This window comes from Labeo rohita, chromosome 8 (genome assembly GCF_022985175.1).
Source record: "Labeo rohita strain BAU-BD-2019 chromosome 8, IGBB_LRoh.1.0, whole genome shotgun sequence".
NCBI classification, from domain to species: Eukaryota; Metazoa; Chordata; class Actinopteri; order Cypriniformes; family Cyprinidae; genus Labeo; species Labeo rohita.
Window position 1 is genome coordinate 3258285 of NC_066876.1, and position 13375 is coordinate 3271659.

Sequence of the window (13375 nt, forward strand, 5' to 3'; positions counted from 1 at the left end):
ATGGAACTAATGATTTTGTTTAATTAAACAATGTTTTAAAGCAAAATTGTGTCGTTAACGTTGTTATTATGTAATAAAAGACTGTTGTAGGGGTTGCAGCACCTTTCAAACCACTTTACTGTGGAATCACACTGTACTGCAGAAATGACATTACATTATTTTCCTTGAGGATTCGTCGGGTGCGTAATCATTCTTCAGCTCTGTTTGCAGTCGTTTCAGAGTAAAGAGAAGATCAACAGCATCATAACTCTCATTTCCAAATAATAGCATTGCTCTGTTACGTCCTTATAACAATTCTTATTTCTTTGCAAATATAGCAAGGAAGCTTTCGCAGATTCTTCGGCAAACAAAAGGTTTCTGAAAGCGCATGATCAGCGGTGGAGTCCGGCCTCCGCAGTGCACTCTCGGGTCAGCCATCCTGAACGCGAGCGCCGTAGCATTTATCACATGATCTCCTAAACAAACGAGGGATTTGGGCTCTTTTCTGCAGCCATGGACCGAGGTGACAGGCACCACAATAGGATGAGAAACGAGCTGTTTGTGAACTTCAGCTCCATCTGCTTTTGAAAGGGATTTTGCAAGACGGCAGAGTGGTGAGCATGCTAGCGACAACACAATTCGCAGAGATAAGAGTGATTCGAAAACACCATTTATCAGCAGATACTGACACGGCTAAGAAATGAGGTCAGTTAAGTAGAATGACTTTAGAAAGCAGATTGTAAGTCTGAAACATTTTCAGCATGCCAAAATCAGATTCAGACAACATGCTAACTTGCTAATACACACGTATCTCACATGCAAACAGTTGAGCAAAACCTAAAGAGAAACTGAGAAACTCCAGGCCTAAACAGGCCTAAAATTTTCCCTCACCACTTCTGTCTCTGTTAGACCCATTTCTTGTGATATTTTTCTATTGCTGGATGAAGTGATCCAGATTTGGTGATTTGGTGTGTCCAGGAATGAGGCGGTTTGCTTTCACATGACCTTCAGATGGCTGGGCACAGCCTCCAGACAAGTGGCCTCTCTCTGTGTCAGACAGCGGCCGACTGGCAGAGTCTCTCTCCTGGGCATTCAGGCATTCGTCTGGCCTGCTCCTCTCTCTGTCATTCCCTTCTTTCATTCCGTCTCACTCTCCTTCTCACTCATCTCAAGTATCAGCATTACATTATGAGAGTTAAATGCGTTGCAAAAGCCAGTTTTGAAAATAACGTTTGTTATGAACCACAGGTGTTAAGAAAATGTATACTGTCACACCAGATATGATTTTTGATATTTTTTTACTAGCGGGTGCAGAACACTATAGTTCACTTATGTAAGTGAGGATAGCAAAATCAAGTAAACTGTGACATATTATACTCAAAAAATGGACTACCAGTAAGCCTGATAAAAATTTGGGATCAAAAAACTATTCGTACACTTTGAGCTGATCATGTTTTTACACCTTTCTATCAAACGTATTTGACATTATTAAAATGAATTTGTTCTGACACAGTTTATCTCTGAGTTCTTGTCATATTTTATTACCATTTTGTAAATTACAGTGAATAAACTGCGCATGTGAGAAATGTTGAAGGTATCTGAATAAATTTTGGTTTGACTGGATGTCCATATATAAAGATTTTTTTTTTTCAATTAATTGAGTTCATTTATTTATTTATTCATTTAAAATAACACTTGTATGCTCACCAAGACTGCAAATTGTTTGATTAATAATAATAATAATAATAATAATAATAATAAAGTAAAAACAGCAATATAGTGAGATATTAGTAGTAGCAGTATTTAAAATAGATGTTTTTTTGTTTGTTTGTTTGTTTTTTTTAATATATTATGAATATTTTAAAATGCAATTAATTCCTGTGATCAAAGCTGTATTTCCAGCATCATTACTCCAGTCTTTAGTGTCACATGATCTTTCAGAAATCACTCTAATATGCTGATATATTGCTCAAGATACATCCTATCATTATCAATGTTGAAAACAGCTGTGCTGCCTAATATTTTTATGAAAATAACTTTAGATTAGAGAACACACATTCACTATTAATAAGACTTAATAAACGTTCAATAACCTTCAATAAACTCCAAATTTGCAGCTTATTGCTGTAGTAATTATATTTTTGGTATTGAATAGGGTTAAGGAATCTAGAATGTGGTCATCAATTAATATAAAAATTAATTTCTTAAATAATAATAATAATAATAATAATAATAAAATAGGGATGTACAGTATAATAAAGTGGTTAAATCATACTGATTATAAGACAGTGTGTTTTTTTGTTGTTGTATCACTCATAACTCTAGTTTCTCATTTTCATTTAGTTGTTCTGTTATGTTTAGTACTAAAATAACTAAAACTTAATAAAAACTATACAGATCATTTAAACGAGTAACAGTAATAACGACAAAAACATAACAAAATTACTAAAATTGTACTGAAAACAAATTGAACTCAAAATATATTCAAAATTACTACATATATTCTACTATATATATTCAGTAACAATTTGCATTAGGAAAGTAATTAAGCTTTTTTTTTTTTTTTTTTTTTTTTTTGTAACAGTTATGTTTAGGTATTGGGTAAGGTTAAGGCATCTAAAATATGGTCATGCATAAATACTAATAAACAGCTAATATGCTAGTAATATGCATGCTAATAGACAACTAGTTAAATGTCAATAGTGTTCTCTAATCTAAAGTGTTACCATTTTTTTTTTTTTTTTTTACATTAGAAATGTATTTACTGTAACTTTTGTTAAATTTAATGTGTTCTTGTTCATAACATATTGACTGAAATGTTCAAATGGCCCAGAAAAGTAGTAAGGACATTGTTAAAATAGTCCATGTGACATCAGTGGTTGAAGTGTAATTTTATGAAGCTACAATAATACTTTTTGTGCACAAAGAAAACAAAAATAACAATTTTATTTAACAATTTCTTCACAAAATGAAGAAATTCAAAAGTATTCTCATTGTTTCATAACATTACGGTTGAACCACTGATTTTATTAATGTCATTACTACCTTTCTGGCCCTTGAATGTGGTAATTGCTGTCAGAAAGCTCTCAGATTTCATTAAAATATCTTAATTTGTGTTCTGAAGATGAACGAAAGTCTTGCAGGTTTGGAACGACATGAGGGTGAGTAATTAATGACAGTTTTCATTTTTGGGTGAACTATTCCTTTAAGCATCCTAGCAGAGTAACCACATTAACTATGGAAATGTTCCACTAGTGTTCGACAACCGCAAAAAGTCAAAATTATTTTTTTTTAAACAGTATCAGTCACCTAAACCAAACAAAATACTTTTTTATTTTGCTTGCAAACTGTGTTTGTGCTATCTCTCTTCAAAACAAATGCCACTTGGTTTGATATTTCGTTACATAATGCAGTGACATTTTAGGAGTTTAGTGTTCAAATAGTTTTGGGGCCACTGCACACATAGTTCCAGTCCACAAATGGGCCTGGGGACACGGCCGTCCCTGCTCTGAGACGACGAAAACAAACGCGTCCCCCGGACGGAAAGAGTGCGAGAGGGTCTCGGACCACCATTACCGCAAGGGCACCCCAAGCGTCCCGAACCTATAACGTCTTTAGAAAGGGTTTCCATGTCAACGGCAGCCCGGTCGCATGTTATTATATGAGTGCGGCTCAGACTTCATTCACACAACTGAATTAATGAACACCCACTCAGAGAAATAGAAGAGGACTTTGAGTAAAGACAAAGCGGGCCACTTTATCCCGTCTTTGTTCGCAGACAGTTGAGGAAAGTTCCCTTCAGACATCATAGAGAGAAAATAGAGTGATGGCGTTTTAAATAGTTAATATACTGCTCATTCAGCAGCCTTCTATTTGCTCTCCGTCCCTCTTCACTCGCTCCCACTTGAATTCCAGCACAGCCGAGCGGAGCTGTGCCGTCACAGACCGGCTTCTGTCCACAATGGATCATTCCGTCCTCAATCACTGATCTTGCTCTTTCACAATCTTTCTCTCTCTCTCTCTCTCTCACACACACACACATTTTAGTTTTCACACTGTATCTGAGGCTCCAGTCCTGCGAACGCTGGGAAGATCAGGGATAATGACAGCATTCTGCTCTGGAAAGGACAATTCCCACAGATGTGGCAGAAAGAGACATTTGTTTTCTGTTCTTGTCAAAGAGGAGCGATAGTATGACAGGAGATGCCTTTGGGAATAAGAGGCCAGATAAAAAATGTCTCGCATCCGCCCTAACAAACAACCTTCACATATTTCAGTGGTTTCATGTACGTGCATCTATGCGTGTATGTGGTCAGAGAAGACGAAAAGCCTTAAATTGACAGTTTGTATCTTTCTATTTCATAACACAGGAATAAGCATTTTAATAGTATCTGTGTCATGCTGTCCATTAATAAATAATGTTGAATCCTTTTGTGTAATGTACAGTAATGCTCTTATAACGGACGTCTGGAAGATTTAACAGCGAGATGTAAAAGGTTAAAGCACTTTATTACATATTAAAGGCTTAGTTCAACCAACAAAATAAATTTTCACATACTCAACATAAGTGACAAACTTAAGTAAATCAATTTCTCTCAAAGTTTCATCAAAAAGTCAAAAAGTTCATGAAGATATTGTTAACGAAATTCAAAGAAACTGAATGGTTTAATCCACAGAAACAGGTTTAAAAAATGCTTTTTTTGTTCACATAGAAGAATTAATGTAAATACACATTAAAAATGGTTAAAGGTCAAGCGTACTTGCTTGACACATTCATAAACTAGTGAGGTTTGTTTTCATGTGGCAAGCAAGACGTGGATTAAACCACTCAAATCATATGATTTCTTTATGATCTTTTTGAAGCATCAAAATTTTGTTGGATTTTCAATGGAAGGAACAAAATCTCCCAGGTTTTATTACATTTTTATTTTTTTTTTAAACAAAACTAAAAATGACAGAACAACAACAACAAAATAGCGTAGACTACAGATGGCCATACTGATGAGTGCTTGTGTGAAAGGGCTATGAGATAAGCCAGATTTGGTGTAATAGAGTACAAAGATGTACTTCTGAAGAGAAATACAGCAGACACTGGAAATAGATGAAGCTTTCTAGAGCACATATGTTGAACGTCTGCGTTCGTGCACGCTATCCCAATGGAGGCTACGAAGGGCTTACGTGTTTGTATGCATGCGTTAGCATACGTGTACAAAAACGAAGAATCCACCTTATTCTTCAACGTGGAAATATATAGGGATATACTGAGGAAAAATAACAAGAAGACTAGGGAAATAACAAGAAGAATAACAACATGCAATAAACAGTAAAACTGTTTGCACTACAAACCAGTGTGTTCATACTTAAGATAGCACATTAAAATGACATGGTAAGACACACCAATTTGCAATATCAAGCAGCAAATCTAGCTGTTTTGTACAGCTAAAAGTAGCTGGACGCAGATGAGATCTGAAGCCTGATCCATAAAATTTACAAAAAAAAAAAAAAATTGTAACCGATTTTTGTAACAGCCCATAATTGGTGCAGGTCACACATTGACCTGGTTTGCACTAATCGGTTGTTCCACAAGGTGGCAGCACTCACTCGGGCCATTGTTTCACAGTAGAAAATGAAACTAAAGAGACTGAACAACAACAACAACAGACGTCCCACACTGACAAGCGCTTGTGTGAAAATTATGAGATCGTAGCAACTTAAGTTTAAAACAGGCCAAACGAATTCTATCAATCGTAACTTCTGGAGAGAAATAGCGCAGACAATGGACAAAGGTGAAACTTTCTAGAGTACATATGTCGCCCTTTTCCATTCATACACGCTATACTTTGAAAGGCTACGTGTTCGACTGTACTCATTCAGTAGTATTCTTTAGGCTTAATGAGTTTGTAATTAAAACAGAGTAATTGATGACAGAATTTAAATTTTTGGGTGAACTATCAATTTAATTAGTAGGGTACAATGGGGCTAAAGGCACCCCAGGGTAAAAGCACCTTATATTTTATTTTCCTCTAAACGAGTAGATGGCAGAAAAATGTGGCGTAGCACTTTCCAAAACATCCGCTTTTCAACATGCATGTGCAAATTTGGCTGATCCTTGACCCGCTTGTGGGCAGCAGTGCAAAGTTGATTCTGTGCTTACTTGATCTATTATTATTATTGTTATTATTATTTTTATTTTTATTTATTTTTTTTTTTCACCCATTTCCATTGACTTTTCCATTTGTTGAAATGACATGGTTAGATTCAGATGGTAAATATCATATATTATGTGTCCATCTTAGAGATAATCACCATGTTTAGAATGAAACCATTATATTTAAAAACATTATATTAATCATATCATATAATGAAATATCATTTGATGTTACTTCTGTACATCTATATTAAATGATCAGAATCTTTACTTTTTAAAATCGTTTTATGTATGTTTTTTTAATATTATTATATACTTTAATGACAGTGTATTTATTGAACAAAAATTTATTATTTTATTAATCAAAATAATCAGAAATTCATACAAACTTTGCTAAAGTGATTGCTTTGAAGTATTAACATTATTTTAGCTAAAGTATTTGTATCCATTTTTGCTGGTGAGCCTTTTACCCCTTGCCACCTCATACATTTATAAGATTTTTAAACAAAATCAACAACTTGTATGGTTTGTTTTCACACTATATCTGTGGCTCCACAAATGTTCAGTGCAAAAGTAAATATTTTTCTTAAGGTGTGCCTTTAGCCCAATTTTTCTGTACAAATCTGTGTTACTTAAGATGTTAAGTTGTCTAAACTACTTCACAGTGGGAGTTGTGCTTTTAGATGAAGTTTGTAACGTAACTTTTATCAGCACAGAACAGCTATTGAAGTTCTGTAGTTATTTAGTGAAACGATTATTCAGAAACAAATGGACTCGGATATACTCCTTGGGAACTGATTGGATTGGGATTATCATTCTTTTTATTACAGATGGCTGGTAGGGAGCGGCTGAAACACAATGGGTCTGTGACATGAAAGGTTGTTTCACAGTTATTGCATTGTGACGATAGATTACCGTAGGTCAATTTTGATTTAATTTTAACTACAGTATGGGCTGAGTATAAGCTATCACACCTGAAAAAGTATCTAAACAATCATACACACCCTAATTGATTGCTCTCTTCAAAGAAATACATGCCACTTCAACAACACACACACCCACACAGAAGGAAATACCGTCAGTCAGGGGCCATTAAAACGTAACCGAGCCAGGGGCCGAGCAGGGATATTATCATTAAGTCTTCTCATAGTCATGCTAAAAACCTCAAATATTATTTCTACACAGCCCTCCTCCCCTCCTAGTGACAGAAAGGGCTAAACGTCTTCAATTGCCTCGTGTTTTCAGAGCGTCTAGCGCTGGAGTGCATGAGAAAGCTTTTTGTTTTAATTGAACAGGCATGTTCCAGCGTGGATTCGCCTTCCCTCAAATGAGCTACTGAAGTGACAGTTAGAAAGCGTCGTTAAAAGCGTTCAGACGCAAAACTAGTTAAACGTTCTGCGCTCGAATGGTTCAGATTTGTGTTTACTAGCAGACGGAGAGACACTTGTAAAACATTTAATGTGCTTTGAAGGACTTGTTATGAAGTGTAATTTTTGCGATTTTTATACAGGCTTGTAAAATGACGCATGATTAGCTTGTCAATGTGTTTTCATGAAAAAGCACAAAACATTTTTGACACGGACAGCAAAACCTCTCTGTTCCCTTCCCACCGGTGTGTTTGTGTGTGTGCGAGTGAGTGAGTGAGTGTATTGGGTGGTCAGGACCCCTCTGCATTCTTCCGAGCGATCTGCTGCCCCTGGGGCTGCCTGGCCTGGCGTATAATTGCCCTCCGCTACAGATAGTTACCAGCCTTCCCTGTCCCTCTCCTCTTCTCTTCTTCCCCCTGTTTATTCTCTCTGATTTCAGGCTCCTTTGGGTCATCATTCATCAATGGGGCCCCCCAGCCCCTGAGGACCCGACCGGGAGGCCCCTGTTACTACGCCTCCATAACCAGAGGCCATTTCTGATGGAGGCGCATTATACGGGGGAACGAGAGAGCATGAAAATGCAGCACGAGGCAGGGGGTGAACGACGGTGATTATTATATCCAGATAATCATTTCAAACAAATTATCATGATAATCAATCAATCGTCACATTTGAGGCACCTCGCCTCAGGGCTGCACGATGCCCCTCCTGACCTGTAATGTATTTTGGGGCATAATCATATGCCCTAAATTTGCAGGTTTGCTTGAGATGATATTTTTACAGGATTTTCCTTGTTTAGTTAAGCTAACATTAGAGATTCATTTCCCCTGTGAACAGACCTCCTTCTACTGATTGTAACAGGTACAGCAACTCTCCTTTCACCTTTCCACGAACGAAAAAAAAAAAAAAAAGTGTCACATGGCTGAATGCTATAAATATTAAAGTACAATGCATATTTAAAGGTAATGACCATAATTGCAGTTTTTTAAATCTACCTCCAGAAATATATAACACACCTTTTTTCTTAAAAAAGTAAAATATATAAACAAACAAGCAAGCAAACAAACAAGCAAATAAACAAACAAACGAACAAACAAATAAATAAATTAATAAATTAATAAATAGTAAAAATGATGGTAAAAATTATTTGGCACCTCAACAAACAAACAAACAAACAAATAAACAAACAAACAAATAAATAAATACTAAAATTGAAATATTATTAATATATGGACATCCAAATTCAATGTCTGCATCACACTAAATTCACAATTATATAAAAAAGCATATTAAATGCTTGTAAGTGTCTACTTTAATGTTTCATATCACTTTTGTGAAAATAAAATGTCAAAATAGGGGTGAAAAAATGTTCCATTACCTCTCTGTGTAACAGACATATTTTTTTAATTTATTAATTTTATTATATTTTAAATGATGAAGAACAAATGGTGACAAGTGTGACTCTGGACCACAAAACCAGTTTTAAGTATCACGGGTATATTTGTAGCAATAGCCAAAAATACACTGTATGGGTAAAAATTATCGATTTTTCTTTTATGCCAAAAATCAGGATATTAAGTAAAGATCATGTTCCATGAAGATTTTCCTACCGTAAAAATAGCAAGACTTAATTTTTGATTAGTAATATGCATTGCTAAGAACTTCTTTTGCACAATTTTAAAGGCAATTTTCTTGATTTTTTTGCACCCTCAGATTACAGATATTCAAATAGTTGTATCTCCGCCAAATATTGTCCTGTCCGAACAAACCATACATCAACGAAAAGCTTATTTATATGATGTAATAATCTCATGAATGTTTTTTTAAGGATAGTGGAAAAGAAATATATGGAACTATTGTATTTTTATTTTAATGATTTTATAATATTCCTTGTAATTCTAGATAACACTAGAAATTACAATAACTGATACCAATTATTTACAACCCTAACCCTAACATTTCAATATTTGTGCATTTACTGACAAAAATTTGTCTTGTGATTGTATTATCAGACTTTTATCACGCCTAGATATAAACAGCGCAAGTTAAAATAACACTGGCCTTTTTTAAAGTCTATGAGAGATGGGTCGCAGCAGGGGCCACAAAAGCACTGATAGCGTCTCAGAGAGCCTGTCAAAAGAGCCATTAATCTCTTTCCCATTAAAACATCAGCCGCCTGTTTTAGCTACATTTACAAAGCGAAATGTTTTAATATCCAGCCAGACACGCAGGCATGATGCCGGAGGCAATCTGTTTCAAATACAATTACAACACATTGATTTTCTATAATTAATCTATGTCTCTGTGTACTATCATTGTCAGTTCACTGTAAGCTTACATGTCACACACACACATACACAATTACACATGCAGACTTTTGGGACAGAGTGTGGTGGATTACATCTAAAAGAGCTCAAATCAAGGCTTGTGTGTGTGCGTATGTGAGAGAGAGTCAGTGGCTGGACAGATACGGACAGACTCAGATAGGCATCTCTGTTTCTGAGTGTTTGTGTTGTGAAGGAAGGATAACGTGTTAACAGCAGAGGATAAATAAATGAAAGAAGCTCTTTTTCTTTTTGTCTGTCTGTTGGGATTTGACTTAAGAAATCTTTCAGCTCTCATAATAACAGCGGTTTTTCTCTCTGAGACAGATGCATCATAGAGACACAGGGTGGGATGTGAGAAAAATGGATGGATGATGTTATAGATTATCTGCCACAGATGTTTTCATTACATAACCTCAGGGCTGATTCTGTCCACACACACACACACACACACACAAACAGACACTCACACATCGGTCATTTTCTCTACATCTGAATTCACACACGTGCGCACACACAAATATTAAGTTCATTTGCTGGCACAATAAGATGTTTTCACACACGTGACAGTGCATTTAGTCTATTAGGGCGGATGATGAGTAACGCTGTTATTCATAACACTTCATGCATAATTCATTATATTAATAAAGATGCTTAAAGCTTGTCTTTTTTTTTTTTCAAGTTGGCCTAAAATATCACATCCGTAGTTATGAAAAACACTGATATGCAACACAACACAACAAAAGTCTGGTTGTTGTAGTAGATCAAGTGGAATTACTTCCTAAAAGCATCACTACACTCTTAAAAAAAAGGTGCTTCATGATGCCATAGAAGAACCTTTTTTGTCTAAATGGTTCCATAAAGAACCTTTAACATGTGAAGAACCTTTCTGTTTCACAAAAGGTTGTTTGTGGTGAAAGAAGGTTCTTCAGATTATAAAAAGGTAAGAAAGAGATGATTCTTTAAAGAACCTTTGACTGAATGGTTCTTTGTGGAACCAAAAATGGTTCTTCTATGGCATCACTGTGAAAAACCTTCTAAAGCACATTTATTTTTAAGAGTGTATGTTGATTTCAGCAGTCGCTCTACAGTATGTAGTTTATTACATTGTGTCAAATGTTTCATTGTTTAAAGGTAAATGACATTAAAATTGAGTGATTCACAAACTATCCACAAATTGATTCAAGTGAATTGTTAAAAAGAAACCATACCAAAGAAAATTATGTTCATTAAACATGAATCAAACATACTGAAATCAAGAGGGACCATGAAGAATGTTTGACAAGAAGGAAAGAAAGAAAGAAAGAAAGAAAGAAAGAAAGAAAGAAAGAAAGAAAGAAAGAAAGAAATGAAAAATCCTCCTTTTTGATATTAAATTATAATTTAACTTAATTGTTAAAACGTATTGACGTTGAAGCAAACAAACAAACAATGAAGAATTTTTGTTTGACAAGAAAGAAAGAAAAAAAGAAAAGAAAGGAAAAATAAAAAAAAAATAAAGAAAAAATCCTCTGTTAGATATTAAATTATAATTTAAATTCATTGTTAAAATTAATTGATGCTGAAGCAAACAAATGAACAATGAAGAATTTTTGTTTGACAAGAAAGAAAGAAAAAAATAAAAGAAAGGAAAAATAAAAAAAAGAAAGAAAAAAAAAAAAAAAATCCTCTTTTGGATATTAAATTATAATTTAAATTCATTGTTAAAATTAATTGATGTTGAAGCAAACAAATGAACAATTAAGAATTTTTGTTTGACAAAAAAAAAAAAAAAAAGAAAAAGAAAGAAAGAAAAAAAGAAATTAAAAAATCCTCTTTTAGATATTAAATTACAATTTAACTTCATTGTTAAAATTTATTGACACTGAAGCAAACAAACGAACAATGAAGAATATTTGTTTGACAAGAAAGAAAGAAAGAAAGAAAGAAAGAAAGGGAAAATCCTCTTTTAGATATTAAATTATAATTTAATTTCATTGTTAAAATGTATCGACGTTATAGATAGATAGATGATAGATAGATAGATAGATAGGTAGATAGATAGATAGATAGATAGATTGATAGATAAATTAATAGACTGATAGATGATAGATAGCTTTTGTGTTATTGATATCAGCATATGTGTCAGACGTGTCAAGAGGGGAGGATTGACATAAAATGAGTCCTACCTTTTTAATACAGCTGTCTTGAGATGACGTTTCATGATCATTCAGCATTTGCTGTGAAGATAAAAAAGATAAACAGTTGATTATTAACTACAAAACATCAGTTAATGATTACTAATATCTACAAATACAACATGTAATTTTATGGCCTAAAATCAGCATGACATTGAATTTTCGAAAGAAAAACATACAGTAAGTCTTCAAATATTCAAATGTTCGAGAAGTTTTAAAAGCAGAAAAGATACTTTCATGTTGGTTCATTAGTACAACTGAAGTAATATTTGAACTGTAAAAGTGTCCATATCATCCCTTAATAGGTTGGTGTAATCGACAGTATACCATAAATGCTATTCATAGTTTAAGAAGCAGAATATTCTAAAGACTGTAACTAGCTGAGATTACATGTGGGCTTTGAGACGTGTCGAGAAGTGAGCGTTAAATGGCCAGTGAGTGATGAGTCTGTCGTCTGAATCTGTGCCCCCCTGCCGGGCCGCCGCCGCAGCAGCGCAGGTTAAACCATCTCCTGTGATCAAATGAATGCTGCAAAGTTTTATCACTGACTGATGGGAGCAGGACTGAATATATACATTTAAGCTAGACAGTTGGAGGAGATGTGGAATTGGAGGCCTTCAGGGCTATTTATCTGAGAAAGCAGCCAGTGTCGCTCGTATGAGAAGCCAGCTTGTTCCAGGTTTGGAGATAATGGAGCTCGTATGAATCTCAGTGGCTCATTCAGAGCAGAACAGGCGGAGGCTGTGCTGGGATTATTGGGCCGTATGTAGGTTTCACGCTGATCTGCAGTGCCCAACCGTTTCCTGTCTCATCCTCTGAATGGAGGGTGTGTGAGCCTGTGAAAAGGTTCTGTGGGACGTTAACATTGCCTTGGTTTGAACCTGACATTTGAAGGTTTCAGAAAGGCACAATCACACACACACACACACACACACCCACCAAATCTGAGTGTGGTGAGACAAATATTTTTAATATTAGTAGACAGAAGGACTGTTGTCTAGTTTACAGTTTTTTTACCTTCTTATGCTATTTTTTCCCCTTTAAAAGTGTGATACTTGTGATATAATATCTCATTGTAATAGTTAAAAAAGTAAAGCACAAGCACAACTTATCATGTGCAGCAACAGTCATTTCTAAAAATAGTGTTTGTTAACTAAAATATACATTTTCTACATTTTTTTCTTCACATCAATAAAAATTTTACATACATAGATATACAATTTAAAAATAATGAAAAATGCTCTTTTTCTGAGGAGGATTTTGATTTATTTATTTATTCATTTATTTATTGGCCTGTACAGAGTCTAAATGTCTTCCTATATTAGCAATGCATACATGCATTTTTTTTTTTTTTTCAGATTTTATCTGACATGACACATA

At 34.7% G+C, this 13375-nt stretch overlaps 1 protein-coding gene across 5 annotated transcripts in view; it reads right to left on the bottom strand.

Annotated features, from left to right (window-relative positions):
• prdm16 (PR domain containing 16) overlaps window positions 1–13375 on the bottom strand; it is a 264934-nt gene that overhangs the window by 115163 nt on the left and 136396 nt on the right. For all 5 annotated transcript variants that reach the window (XM_051117211.1, XM_051117210.1, XM_051117209.1 and 2 more), the window contains exon 3: window positions 11987–12037. In XM_051117211.1, coding sequence (XP_050973168.1) covers window positions 11987–12037 — 51 coding nt within the window. The remainder of the gene's footprint in view (window positions 1–11986; window positions 12038–13375) is intronic.